Here is a 15633-nt window from a genome sequence, read left to right on the forward strand (position 1 = left end):
CCAGGGTCAGGCACTGAGCCATTCTGACACCTGCTGGTGACTCCCACGAGGGGCTGCTGACCCTGTCAGGGGCTGCATCCTCCACTATGCACCCCCAGCCTGGGCTTCCCTGGCCAGGCTGTGGTGGATGCTGGGTGCTAGCTGATGTGCCACCCACACTTACGGAAGGACCTGAGTTAGTCTCAGAAAAATTTTACCTTGTGTTACAAAGATGTGTTGAGGACAGACTCCTGAAAGGCAAGAGCCACCCCTGGGTCAGACCCATGGTGCAGAACAGCATCAAGGAGAAGGAAGTAGGTGCCTGGAAGTGATCCAAGGCACAAAGAGGGGTGGAGTGAGCCTAGCAACCTGACCAAAATTCAGACCTCCACTAAACTCTCTTTTCTTTTCAGTGTGTTTTCTTCTGCTTTTAGTTTCATTCTGATTCTGGAGGAAACGCTGTCATGAATTTCCTTCCCCTTACTGCTGGGACATGGTCAGGCACCAGTGAGTAACAGCGGGAGAGAGTGTCTTCACATTTTTCCAGAACCGAGCAGGGATTTGCTGCCACTTTGTCAGTCTTGCATATGACAAAACTCCTGACATGACAACTACAGGTTTATTGTTTTTCAACTGTTCTGTTTTGTCTTCCAGGGTTTGGCATGACCACCCCAGCCACCGTCGGAGGCAAAGTTTTTCTGATATTTTATGGCCTTATAGGATGTGCAGGGACCATTTTGTTCTTTAACCTGTTCCTGGAGCGCTTGATCACTGTCATAGCCTACATCATGAAGTCCTGCCACGAAAGACAGCTGAGGAGGAAAGGGGTCCTCCCTCACAATGGCCGGCGGGGCTCGAGGACCTCTGAGGTGGACAGTCTGGCAGGCTGGAAGCCCTCCGTGTACTATGTCATGCTGATTTTATGTGTAGCATCGATCATCATTTCCTGCTGTGCCTCTGCAATGTACACACCGATTGAAGGGTGGAGTTACTTTGACTCACTTTACTTCTGCTTTGTGGCCTTCAGCACCATCGGTTTCGGTGATCTGGTCAGTAGCCAGAGCATGAAGTACGAGAGCCAGGGCCTTTACCGCTTTGGCAATTTTGTCTTCATACTCATGGGAGTGTGCTGCATCTATTCCTTATTTAATGTGATCTCTATTATCATAAAACAATCCATAAACTGGATATTAAAGAAGCTGGACTGCAGGTGCTGCACCAGATGCCAAAGAAAATTATTCCGTTCGCGGAGGAACGTGGTGATGCCGGGAAACGTGCGCGGCCAGAGGGACGTCTCCATCGAGACTGATGCTGTCAACGAGAGCGACACAGACGGGCGCCGGCTCTCAGGCGAGATGATCTCCATGAAAGACTTCCTGGCCTCCAATAAGGTCTCGCTGGCCATCATGCAGAAACAGCTGTCAGAAACTGCTAATGGCTGTCCAAGGCAAATGAGCTCTAATGGAAAGCAAAACGGATTCTCTGGTGGGGTTGGAGCCCTGGCGATTATGAATAACAGGCTGGCCGAGACAAGTGTGGATAGGTGAAACAACAGTCATAACAGTGAAACAGGGTGGACCATGTCAGCAGGTCCACATAGAAACAACGTGAATCAAGTGGAAATAGCTAGGGAGAGAGTGGCTCCAGAGAGTGGGATGGATATGAATGACATACCTCCTGTTGGAAGACCTCTGACACTTTTTTGGGGTTGTCACTTAATGTGTTTGCTCTTTGAGTTGCACCAGTCTCAGCCTGCCACCTTCTCCTTCCTTCTGTTCCTCAAGCAGGTCACTGCAGGAGAAATTTCATTTAGCCTTCAGATCAATTTTCCATGTCCTCTTCTCCTCAATTTATGTGAAATACAGGTTTCATGTTAAGAAATCTGTGGTGTGGGAGGAAACCAAATGTGTCTACTGAACACATTTTTAATTCAAAGATTGTTCTGGGCTTTCTGTCTTACTCTCATCATATCTGTTTTCTAAGAGTAGGTTATCAAAAGAGGAGTCAGCCTTTTTCTGTGATACTGCAGATCTAATTTGGTGTAATAAAAAAACCAAACTATTTTCTTTTATATATTACTTCTTAAGATGTATTCCTATTGTGAGACAACTAGGCTTGAAAAGCCAGCTTCTGCTGCCATTAATATTTGTGTATATCTGAAGTAATTCTATGAAAGTTGGTAGGACTATTCTGGAGCTATTTCAATGTGAATGAGGAGAGAATTTGGCCTTTAAAATTTAGTTTATTTTTCTGTTTAAAACGATACTGTCAAAAGTGATAGAATAAAAATGTATCTGACGTTTCTTTTCTTCTCTCCATTTGCCAATGTATGTTTTTTTTTTTCTAGGCTACTTTTTCTTTTAGAATTGAGTCACTGTGGCTTTCTGTTTCAGAAACACCGAATTAAATTGAGAACTGCCACACTGATGAGTTGCATGAATTATTCCATAATAACATTTGGAGATTTTTCCAAATTTCTGTTCATATTTTTCTTAATTGTGACGGAAGTACCTGGGCATCAGCAGCATGTAATGCAACTGCTAGCTGAATTTACACAGTAGGCTTTAGTATGCAATTAGATTGCCATGCCAACATTCAGGGTATTATTCTAAGTGACTGTGATCACAAAATCACTTTGGTGGTGTCCTTTTTACCTTTCATGTAATTCTGTCATTCTTAACCTGTTCTGGCTTTTGGTGATGATAATGACAGGGTTGTGATTAGGGAAATATAAAATGTTTAACTCCTCATTTTTCTTAATGAAACTCTCAGAGTGTTCATTAAGACTAGAAAGGAGACTTCGATGAGAAGAATAATAACAGGGAGAAGAATATGAAAACAGGAAAAGAGGTGATCTTTAATGACAATGAAATCATCCTTTATACTGTAACTGGAGAAATAAGGGTTTAATCTAAAATAGCCTAGGAAGAATTTAGGGAAGATTGGGCTGAATTCCTGATTCTCCTTTATGCATACAATGTGTTAAAGCTAAACAGTATTTGAGAGTGTAAATAAGCAGAATTGGTCACAAAGGGCCTAATCCAATTCCCTCTGAAAAGAATAGTACATGTATGAGGACTAAATGTTTTCATACAGCTACCAGACTTTGCAGAATACTACACTTTTAAGGAACTCAAAACACCACTCTACAGTTCTTAATTTCTCTCATACAGAACAATGCAGATAGCCTCTTCAGTTTAATTTGTGTAATGATTTATTAACATATACTTCTTCTTCATTCTGGCCAAAAAAATATTTTATCTAGGTTCCAAATACTGTCAAGTAACATTTTAATACTCACTGTAAGCAATGTTTGAATTTGAAAACAAAAACACGCCTCTTGGAATCATTTGTTATAATAAAGTAAAACCAGATACTGAACATATGTAGTTAACTAGTGAAAAGAATTGCAAGAAGTGCAATTTCACATATTACAGCCCTGATTAAAAGTAAATCCTGGTATCCTTAGTTACAAGAAGGGTTTCAAGACGAAGTCATTAGTCCAAATCCTGATATCAACTCAGCTGTGAAGCAATGGAATACCTCTAATAGTATCCCTTCATATTTGCATCCGTGTAAAATCTGAATCAGCTCGCAAACACTAATTTTGGTGAGAAAAGCAATCTGACTTGTTGGGGGGTGGGTGGCTGGGTTATATTTTAGCAAAAATTTCTGCTGAGTTACTTTAGCTGCTGTTATAGTACCCAAGATCCATTACATTGTTACACTTTTTTTTTCTCCCAAGACTTTCTTTTTTCTCAATCTCACTGGATAAAAAGACTCCACAGGCTTCTTTCCGAATTCATTCTGTAATGCTTCTGTTCACTGACTGAAACCCTAAGAACTCATTGTTACAGAACTTTTCCTCATGCTGCCAACTAGAAGAAATACTTTAGGACTCGACCCATTCATTGCTTAAGGAGGGCTTTCATGCTGGGCGGGACAGGCAGAATCTTGAAAAATTGAGCTTACTTCTCCATTTATACCAGTTTTTAAGTCCTAAGTTGCAAATGTAAGATTTCGCTGAGCACTGAAGACGGGAGAAGTTGCTCAACACTACTCCCTTTTACAGATGATTGAGGCAATGCACATTATCATCTTAGACAAATAAACAAAGCATGCACGTTTCTTTAGCTCATTTATTATATAGCTATGTGTCATCATTAATGAACAATCTGTCTTCCATATAGGATTTTCACTCAAATCCTTCTGTATCTGATTAGCTTTCAAAAGTTGATTGTGGAAATCTAAACACAGAGCAATATTCATAGCAAACAGGTGAGAAAGCAAATCAAAGGAGAGAAAAATGTATATACACTGATAGAAATAGATAAAATATTACAATCTGTATAGTCAATTCAACAGAGATTATCTAGCTTTTAGAATATGACATATCCTAGTAGCAGATGATTAAGATGGTCTTCAGATGGTTTCAACTGCTCCAAAGACATGAGACAGTTACGTTGCTCCTTTCCTTTTTTTGTGATGCTGAGCCTCAGTTACCCATCACCACAGAAGAATTTTTTTATTGGCTATTTTCAATAGGTCTGAAAATATCTATGGTTATGAAAGCAAGGAACTAGTATGTAGTCTTGATCAAACAGACTGGGCAAGACTGTATGAGATCTTTGGTGTACTCCAGCTCTGCCTTCACAGATCAGTCCTGACCTTCTGCTCTCTCAAGCACTGGCTTCCTCATGATCTGAGCCTGCCAGTTGCAAGGTGCTCTGCAGTGGTTTTGTGGTCTGATTTCATGTCCGTTGAAGATGAAGAGGGAATAAGTGCACTAATTTTGTCTGATCATCTCTATTCAGATGTGAACTGCCATTTCAAAGATGAAGGACCAGTACATTCTGCGACTGTGCCATCTTGTATTATGATGTCATCCTGTCCCCAAAAGACCCCTGATTTTGTCATTGAGTTTTCCCTCTAGCAGCCATGCTCAGTGTTGAATGAGGTAGTTTTACCTAGGCTACCAGTAGAATTCTTAGAAAATACCTGGCAATAAATAAGAAGACCTTTAAGGTCAGAAAGGGAAATTTCTGACTCCAGTCCAATGGTACTACTATAGTTGTTTTTTCTAAAGCCATCGGACAGAGAAATCCCAAAAAGCTCAGTTCATAATGTAGCATCAGGTTATTAAAGTTGGAAAACATGAGATAGAAACATACATGTGCCAAAAAAAAAGCAGAATTTAGCATAGGATTGGCAAATGCCCATCCTGTGTGAAAAATAAGTTACAGTAAAAATACAGACAATATTGCATTTCTTGCCTTACTTTTTAAAGTAGTGATGAGGAATTTAAGGAAATTGTGTCAAATAGTATCTATTTGACAGGGATCTATTTTAAAAACCGTGCACTCTAAATTTTAATGCTGTGTTGCTTAGAACCAAAATCTCAGTCAACAAGACAGAAACCTGCTTTCAAAAGTACTGAGTTTCCCTGTTGCCTATTATGAATTTGCATGATGGCGAATGAGATATGAGTGTGGGATTTTGAATGCAAAAATGTTTTAGGGAAAACCTTGGATGTACTGAGGCTCTGAAGCTGCACTTAATAGGTCAGCAGTAGAACTAAAATTAGTGGGTTGAACTGCAAGTTGCAATCTGGTAGTCTGAAACTGAAAGTCCTTAATGGAGTAATCTCTAGGAATTTAGTTTTATAGTTATGCCACACCTTAATAAGATCATTATTGTACAGTATAATTATTGCACATTGGAATTATTTGGTGCTAAACAAAATATGATCAAATTTAAGTAAAGGTAGTGCTTAGACTTTTCTGGCTAGTCTTAGGTTTTGTAAAATTTGTGTATCATATGCTTTGCTGGGTGTCAAAGGAGTTACATTATTTTATCTCCGTGAAGTACATGGTCCTCTCTACAAGGACATGAATGGGCTTTTCAAAGGCATCTAATTTCTGCTGAAAGACAGTTCACTTCCCACCACACACTGACTTCCAGAAGTCAGGTACCTAGTTTCCTTAGGCAATTTCAGAATCCCAGCTGTGCACTAGGTTTCGAATCTAAGCTGACCTGACAGTGTCCCTGAAAAGTTCAAACACTTGGAGCAAGGTTTCAGTGCTGCAGCACAGTAATAGCTGAATTCATTTATTTAAAAGCCTTTTATAGTGAAAGTTTTGCATCAACCCAATAGCACAAGCAATGTTTACAGTTTGTTTGATTTAACCCTGGCCTCTGCCAGTTTTAATTACATTTGACATATTTATAAACTGAAGAACAAAGAGAAGGTTGGACTGGGTGTGAAAAACAAACCAGCTGCATTTCTCACATTGGATTAATCAGGATAAAGGGGTCAGGTTTGGAAAAGAGCTTTCTAATTAATATTATATTTGAGTAAGTTTCCTCTGGAGGTGGAGGGTATTAAGCTTTTTGGATGACTCCTTTCCAAGGGCTGTGGAAATGGAGATTTTTGACTATGACCTACCAATGTCCCCACTCTGGGAACAGCAGCTCAGTGAGCATTAGCTGAGTGAAGGGTCAGCATTTCATTCCTTACAGTTTGCATCTTTAGTTGTTTTGATTTAGGTGAATGACATTTGGCTGATGTAATTTCTCAGACTCTTCAAGAAGCAGGGAAGTATTTTTGTCCAATTTCATGTACAAACTGTGGAGAATCACTAAGTGTTGTCTTTCCCCTGGGCAGAAAATACTGCCAAATATTCAAGTACAATCTGTCTATCTGAGAACTTTCACAGTAGTTTTTTCCTTAATCCAGGAAATAAGAATACAATCCCTTCTCTCTCCCCTGTGTTCCAAACATCTCTTGACAGCAATGCCTACAAAATACTTACTGATTAAAAGGTCACATTTCACTAGGAAAATTAAAGCCGTTACTCATCAAGGGGGACCAACACAGTCCTATTTTTTATTAGATATAAGAGAAACAATGTGAACACAAAGAATGACACTTCAGGTCCAAGTAGTCAGAAGCATTTTGATATGGCCCATATTTATAGAGCTGTTTCACATCAAGCCAGAGAAAAGCCTTGTCACTGCAGACTTTTAAAAGCATTAGTAAATCTAAGAAGAACCTTGTGGAATAGATGCACTGATTTATGTTTTGTTCTTCTACAGTTCCATTCTTATATTATATTCTGACATTGGTAGGTCATAGTCAAACATCTCCACTTCCACAGCCCTTGGAAAGCAGTCATCCAAACAGCTTAATACCCTCCACCTCCAGAGGAAACTTACTCAAATATAATATTAATTAGAAAGCTCTTTTCCCAACCTGTCCCCTTTTATCTGCAGCTTTCATTATTTGAAATTGTGATAGCAGCATAAAGAATATAAATTTGCAAGTATTTTGAGAAGCACTATAGTGAGATTTTTTTAAACTAAAATATCCTTTTCCTCAGGCTGCCTAGCTTTTTGTAAAGGGAAAGTTTGTCTCTCTTTCCAAGCAAGTATGCCAGTTTCTGGATTCCAAATGGATTTCCTACTAGGTGTCCATGCAGAAGCTCCCAGAGAGAGGCAAGATTGCCATGTTTTTCAAATGTTATCTTTTGAAATTACTTTCAAAGCTTTTTCCCCTTTCAAAACAATAGAACACTGTTAGTGTTTTCTGTTTGTGGTTTTATCTGAGAGAACTCGACCTTGCTTTTTGACATCTTTAGAAATAAGATACATGTGAAGAAAGATTAAAATAACCTTACCTAATATTTACCTTTACTGCTTGGAGCTGCTAAAATCCTCCTCCTTCTGGTAAGGTGAAGTTTGCATCACAGTTTAATTTCTCCAGATCATCAGAGAGGTTTGGTCTTACTAAATAGTCACATTTCAAATCAAAGCACTTTAAAGCTGTATTTGTTCATCTGTCCTAAATGCTAGAAACGAGCTGATGATCTGGGTAGTGGGTGCTGTGCTCAGTCTGTTAGAGCTAAGGCAGCTGGAATTGCCATTGCTCTCATCTCCACAGTGGTCAGGAAGCCACTCTGTGACCATGAGAGTCCATATGGCTGCAGGAGCAGCAGTTGCTGACCGTGAGCCTCTGGGTGTTGTATTGTCTTCATCTCACATACAGGGCCGGAAGTAAATAGAGAGAATGCTGTCCAGAACCACCAGTTCAGAAATTCACAGAATAATTTACTCTGCAAGAGGCTTTTGGATACCATCTAGTCTCCAAACCCTTTTCCAAAGCTGGTTCACCTAGTTCCTGCCTATCTCAGTATAAATATCTGTGAGTTGTTGGGTGATGCTGCTTTGGTGTGTAGCAATTTGTTCACAGGTGCCCTTCTCTCATGAAATATTGACCACCACCCCTATACCAACAGGAAGTCACATCCTTCCCCCTGCTGCTATTGCATTTGGGCAAATCCTTAGCTTCAAGTTAAACACGTCTTTGTAAGTAGCATCTAGGCAGCTGCTTTTCTCAGCCTAATACATGGGTGTTTTGGTCCCTAGGTATCATTATTGTTAGCAATCTTATTAGAGGTGGCAAGGACTGAAAATGTCCGTCAGTCTGTCAGCCCTAGGCTCCTAGGCAGGGCTATCACCCATTTGACAAGCAACACACAACATCTTGGCTTGGCTCTGCACATTGGATTTGGTTCTTGGCTCAGGAACTGATTCTGCTGTGCTGAAGCCAGTAGAGACTTTGCTGCTGGGCTCTTTATCTGACATCGTTCACAAGAATTAATTCCACTTTGCAAAATAGTCCAAAGAAATGTTGACTAGCCTTTTGCCTTCCTTTTACCACCAGCTGTGCAAATGCTGATTCTATTCATGCAGTGCTGTGTTCTGCACCAGCTTATTACCCAGAGACCATTATTTGGTCTACAAAATAATAATCCACTTATAAGGAAGATGTATTTAAAATTGAAAGCATCCAGATTATTATCTCTGAGAAATGCTTGGTATTCATTAATTTCCTCAGCTGGAAAACTCTGACAAATGCCACATTTTCCATGAAACTTCCTGCAGTTCTGCAAGGGCAGGTTTTGCTCTGTGCTGACTGCCTCTGTCAGCTTGTTCTTTCCCCTAGCTTTTTTACCCTCAGTCCACACCTACTTTTTTGCTTTCCATTCATCTTTCTCTCAGTTCATCAAGTCCTTCTCCAAGCCAAATATACTATGGGGTTTGCCTCTCCTGAACACTTGAAATGTACAATGTTCAAAAAAAAGATTCTTGTAAACCAAGCACCTCGTTATTCAATATGAATTCAGAACCATACCTCACTCATTAAATATAATTATAAAGATATGTTTATATTGTTTTTCATTCCTACTTCCACTGAGAGTAACAAGACAGATTTTAGGAAGCTGTAATACTAGTATCATGTGCATGTACTTGGATCAAAAGCACCAGAAGTGACTTCGACACCTTGGCATCTGGAAGGGATATTCTGCCTCTTTTTGCACTCTTGTTTTTTTGAATGATGCCTTCAATAGATGCTGCTGAGTTGATTTGGCTTTGTAGAGTAAATATTTGTTGCTTTTGGCTTACTAAATTTTTAATAAATTAATGGCTTTTCATTGTTCTGTGAGCATAGTAACAATCAGTAACACTCTAAACTTCAGGGAACCAATAGCCTTAACTTTAACTTTCTTTCTCTTATAAGGACTAATCTTCATGGCTGCTACCAAATATAACCATGGTATATATAGTAATATATATAATTATTATAATATAGTAAATGGTAATATAGTCATTAGAGGTTTTTATGTCATCAGCTTCTTACCAATGATTTCACAGGCATTTGAGTGGAATTTCCTGCACCACTACCAGAGGCAGTAATAAGAGGTTCTTAACGCATTTTTGCCCGATGCCTTATGGAAGCAAAGTGCCTGGGATCAGATATGAGTCTGTGTGCTTCTGCTCTGTTTTAAACATTGGCCAGTTTAAAAAAAAAAAAAATTGCCAAAGGGGGAGAGGTCTCAACGTCATACAGCTTTTGATAAATGTTAGCACCTCACCTGAGAAAAAGTCTGAGAGGCAGGCTCACAACTCGTTAGATACAAGAAGAGTCGCAAAGCAGGTCAACAGGAGAAGAAAGTGAGGCACACAGAGAGCATGATGTTCTGAATATCCACTCAGCCAAGAAGGTGTCAAACACAGCTTACACCTCCTCAGACTTGCAGCACAAATCCAAAGGGAAAACTGTAAGTCTTGTGAAATTTTAGCATCACTAAAAAATTAAAGATCCCTTTAATCTGCCAGGATTTAACTTTTTTATTTAAAGGTTAGTCCCTGCCCTGAGCTCTGTTACCTTCTTTCAGTGCCCAAGATTTAAAGGCCCTGTGCAACTGAAACTACAGAAATGTGTCACCATATTTGCAAGATTTGGTCCTTGTTTAGCACCATGTAATAGATCTGTGCAATAGCAAGATGTAGTATCCACAGACTACACTCTATGATGATTAGAAAATGGAGAACCTTGTCATCCTCTTAATGAATTTCCGGTGTTAGAGTTTGCACAGTTGTCCCAGGCAACCTATTGCAGAGCATAATTAATTTTACCTTTAAACATTTTTCCATTAAATGCTTAACTTCACTCTCCTTTGCTACATCCAAGGCACATTGTTTGCACTCTAGCCATGCTGAATATGGAGAACAGAATATTCCTTTCCTTTTTCAAAGGAAGATATTTTTTACAATATCTCCTGTAAATCTTCACTGCCTTAGACTGGAGAAGTCCCCTTCCACATGTGACATTTTCTAGAGTTCCTCTGCTGTGCTCCAGAATGTCTGCTTGATCCACTTTTTTTTTTTCCTTTGAAATGTGGTGCTCAAAATTACATACAGTGACACAAGAAATATTTTATTAATAGAATGTGAAGCGGCATGATTATTTTCCACATCTTACATAGACACATGCTATTCACTTATGTTCCAGGCTGGTGCTTGCTTTTTAAAACACTGTTGATTCATCTTCAGTTTGTCATGTGCTATTAATGCCAAATTCTTTCTTGCAAAACTATTACCTAAACTGTAGTGGCTCCAGTCTACACAGGTGATTATTCCTCTGTACCATGTTATATGTATTGGTGTTGAATTGCTTCTGTGTTTTCAAATGTGGTGTGTTAACCCTGGCTGAGCAGGTGATGCCCACCAAGCCACTCTATCACCCTCCCCCTTTCCTCTCCTTCCTCCACAGAGAAAAAGGGGAAGGGAAAAAATGTGATAAAGACAGAAGCCTTGTGGGTAAAAAAACAAGGGCAGTTTAATTAGAAAGCAAAAGTTAAGCAATGTCGTGCGTGGAAGCAAATAGCAAACCCAAAGATTTATTCTCTCTTTCCCATCCCCAGGCGATGTCCGGCCTTCCCTGGGAAGCAGGGCTCCAAAACACATAGTGGTTGCTCCAGAGGACTGAGTAGATCCCACCCTCCCCTCCTTGGTACTAGCTTTATAGTTGAGCTGACGTCTTATGGTATGGAATATGCCTTTGGTCAGTTCAGGTCAGCTGTCCTGGTTATGTTCTCCCCAGGCTCCTGTCTCCCCAGCCCGTTGGGGGAATGTTAGAAAGAGCTGTGGTGCGGTGTGAGCCCTGCTCAGGGGTAGTCACAACATGGGTGTCATCAACACCCATCTAACTCCCAACACAAAGGCACTGCACCAGGAGGGCTGCTGTGGGAAAATCAGCTCAGCCACACCCAATACACTTTTCCAATACCATTTTGTTTTGAATCCTAGTCCTTCAGCATCTGTGCCATCCCTGACTGCCTGGGATCATCCTCAGACTTGGAAAATTGTGTCCTCTATTCCATCATCCAAGGCATTAATAAAACTACTGACCCAAGGCAAATTTTGCAGAGCCAGTAGAAACCAGTTTGAAACTCGAGGATCACTCTTTACATAATTTTGTCAGAATACTGTTCCCCAATCAGTTTGGCGCACACCTTGTTTTAGTTTCATCAAGTGTAAAAGGCAGTAAGCTGCAACTGCAATATTTTTATTCCAGGTCATGGAATATAAGCCAGAAAAGATTTAGCTTTCAGATCCATTAGTGAAATTGCACAACTGATTAGCAGGGAGGGAAGTAGTTAAAATTTAAAATTTTTTAAAAAAAGTATATCTTGATTTACGAAGCCTCCAACACAGTAGTGCAGTCTGTCCTTTTACAGTTACATCTTTTAAAATAATTGTGTTCCCAGAGCTACAGAAGTATATGAAACTACTTGAAAGATTACCTGGAAGAAGTCATTCTGAAAAATACAAAAGTACTTTCACAATACATGATAGGACATAGGTTGCATTTTTTTCCTCCACATCATGTATTTCTGTTCTACTAATTAAAGTCTATTTTTAAAAAAGTCAAAAATCAGCATGGAATATTTTTCTATAAATATGAGTTCAATTTTAATTTAACTTTGTATACCACATCCTATTTTAGATGAGATTATGCCAGATATATTTAACCTGTTTGGTCAAAAGTACTGGAACACAGAACAACTTTTTGTGTGTGTATGATAAAAAGGTATTTCAAGAACAATTTTCCTTTGATTTGTCAGGCTGTTGATTATATTTTTGAAATATTGATCTCTGTGAGGAAAAGAGAAATAGAGCTGTATGACCAGCAGATCATAGGAACTTCCCTTGCTTCAATCCCTATACAAATCTTGTGGGTTTATAATCACAGAATACCAGATTGGAAGGGACCCCAAGAGTCATCTGGTCCAACCTTTATTGGCAAAAACACAATCTAGACAAGATGGTCCAACACCCGGGCCAGCTGAATCTTAAAGTTGTAGAATCCACCACTTCCCTGGGAGATTACAATGAATGTGCTGAATGTGAGCGAGTTCATTCTTCATTGTCTAAGGCATCTTGGCTTATGGGCCACTAGCACGTGCTTGTCTGATAGCCAAAAAAAGGTGTAAAATGTACTTTGTGTTCCTATCAGATACCCATTGGCAGGAAGTCTTCCTTGCAGGGAAGCTGGCCTGAGCTCTAAAGCTTGCTGGAGGTAAGTTGTGCTGCTTCCTCTGAGCCCTAGAGAGTTACACATTGAATATATAAAATCCACTTTGTTAGAAGTTGATCAATAAAGTAAAGCCATCACTCTCTTGATTTTGATAAACTTTGAATGTTCTCATGAGAGGAGTTGTGTCATGATTCTTTGGCAACAGTAATAACTGCAATAAGCAGTGAACAGCACAGAGCTAAATGGGGCCTCTGGGAGCAAATATGTTAATAATAGTAGCAAACAACAGAGAAGATGTAGAACAGGACCATATAGAGGAAAGTGATGAGAACACACTAGACATATTCCTCATCTTCTTACTAGCATTAGGAAGTGACATTTGATGTCAATGAGGACTGGATGTAGATTGCAACTTTTAAAAGAGAAGTACCAGTCTCCTTTCAGATGCTTGGTAATATGGGAAATCTTTAGGGCTGCTTTTTCAAGAAGTGTGTAAGCAGAAGAGCCTTCTGCATGCAGCATTCTGGTAATCCTATTGTCATGGTCATCTGCAGCAGGGGAATGTGTGATAATATGTGATATTTGAGTTACTACAAGAACAGAGTATTCTTCTGAAGAGAAGGACTTAAGTATCTTAAATAATCAGGGGATTCCAGGAACAAATATCAGAATATTTCAGGGTCAGTGGAAAACCTGAACAAAGAATATTTCATGTTTACAGAGCTAGAGATAACTCTGAGGCACTCCAGAAAGGCTGTGTTATTAGCAGATGGAATACAACAAACTACTTGAATATATTATGTTTTAAAGGGAAAAATAAGTTGCATGAGTTAGCTTCTGAATAGTATTTACAGAGGCAAGTAAAAAAGCTATTGCCTGTATCTCCAAAGGCATCTGAATTATGACATCTGCTGAAGGTGCAACGCAAGTGAAAAAGAAGTAGCATGTTAGACTGTATTAAGATGATGTGTTATTGTGCTATATAGATCAGATATACATCCTTATCCTTGTTATTATTCTAAGTGCTGGGGTCTAAACTCCAAGCCCTGAATCAGGGTTGACATATGGATGATGCCCACAACCAGGCAAGAGAGACCTTCCTCTTTTTTTTTCTTTCGAGGCCTGGCAAACTTCGGGTGAAAACCAATTAGGAAATTATCACCAAGTGCCCCACCTTTAGAATTAACATCAGGTGTCCTGCCTCTAGAGTTAATAATATAAAAGCTGATTTGGGTTGTAGTGGATGTGCTGTGTAGGGTTTATTGGTTTTGGAAGAGCTCCTTGGCTGCCTACTGTATGTAGAGTTCCCAGTGATGGTGGGACAAGATCAAGGCCAGGACAAAACGAGGATTATGTATGTAATGATGTTTTTCCTTGGCAATTACTATGTGATTGGAATTGGACTGATGACCTGGCTTATTCCTTCACCCATGACCTTTTTTCTAACTCAGCTCACTCCTTTTTTTGCAGCATCCTATACTGTGAGTGAATACATTGATCCATTTATTCCTCTAGCTGTTAGCCACGTCATAGCTTTTCTATATACCTTGAATGCAATGGTAAAGTCTTTCCTGTATGTACACTGCTGAGGGCCTTATCCTTCCTACTGGGACATGCTGTCACCAGAAGATTATTGTAGTAGCTTGATTAAAAAAGACTATCACAAAAGTAAAAATAAAGCCCGAGGAAGAGCAATTCAAAAACATTCAAACCAGAGGTCCCTAAATTCTTACTTCCAAGGTACACGTGCAGGAAAACAGAGTCAGGACTATTTCTAGATCTGAGTCATGAAAGAGGTGTGAGTCTTGCTTATGCTGTAACTGGAAAGAAGAGGAAGCCCAAGGAGCGCAGGGCGTGACTGAGAAACGCCAGTCCTCGGGCAGGGGCCCTGCCGGGTGCTCAGGAGGGCCGCTACTCCTTCTGCAGCTGCGGCAGGAGCAAGGCTCACAGGTCTCACTCACGCCCGAGTGACCAGCAGAATGACCATTTGCAAAATAAAAGGAACAAAATGGGTAAATATTTGGACCCATTTGGTTATCTTCATTGAAATTATTATAAAGGATTGGAATAAAATGCTAAAAAAGCAAATAAAAGGAAAGAAGTAGACATTTAAGGCTGTGTTTAGTTAAACACTCTATTTATTGAAAAAGCAAAATGTCTGTTTATATGCTGCAGCCATATCATACATTTAAAGGCTTTCTTCTACACTGATGAATGCTCAGGAAAGCAACAGTTATTGACCAGCTGTTAGAAGGCTCCATGGGGCAAGCTGAAAGCAATAAGGAAGTATAAAATCTAACCCTATAAAAGCACTATTATCACTGAGTTGGGCTCCAACAAATGAAAGCTATAAGAATATAAATAGCATCCAATCAATTTATTTTTGTGCCCAGAAATAATTTGTAAGTTATTTAAAAATTAAAATACTGATATTTTTCTGTTCAATAAAAGATAGCACTGTGTATCATACACGCATGGATTATTTTTTTTCAGGTAACACTGACCAAAACTACTAATTGCTTAACACTACAAACTAGCAGACATTAAGAAATCTGTTGGGTTTTTTTCCCAAACACCTTTTTAGAGGGTGTATGGGCAGGATGGATGGAAATGCTGCGGGGCACATAAACTTATGGCTGGTGGTTTGGGGTGAAATTGGGATTTGGCACTTTGCCACACAACACCAAAGTGTTGCACAAATCAGAAGGCCAGCTGCCAAATGGCGGGTGTTTTGGGGAGGCGCCAGGTGACCCCCTGTCACTCCGGATGGA

At 39.7% G+C, this 15633-nt stretch overlaps 1 protein-coding gene across 1 annotated transcript; it reads left to right on the top strand.

Annotated features, from left to right (window-relative positions):
• The first annotated feature begins 263 nt into the window (after positions 1-263).
• On the top strand, positions 264-1526 carry KCNK13 (potassium channel, subfamily K, member 13). Its single transcript, XM_008938277.1, has 2 exons — positions 264-293; positions 597-1526. The coding sequence occupies exons 1-2, from the start codon at positions 264-266 to the stop codon at positions 1524-1526; spliced, it is 960 nt and encodes a 319-aa protein (XP_008936525.1).
• Positions 1527-15633: the final 14107 nt, after the last annotated feature.

Source organism: Merops nubicus, unplaced genomic scaffold, assembly GCF_000691845.1.
Source record: "Merops nubicus isolate BGI_N331 unplaced genomic scaffold, ASM69184v1 scaffold8504, whole genome shotgun sequence".
NCBI classification, from domain to species: Eukaryota; Metazoa; Chordata; class Aves; order Coraciiformes; family Meropidae; genus Merops; species Merops nubicus.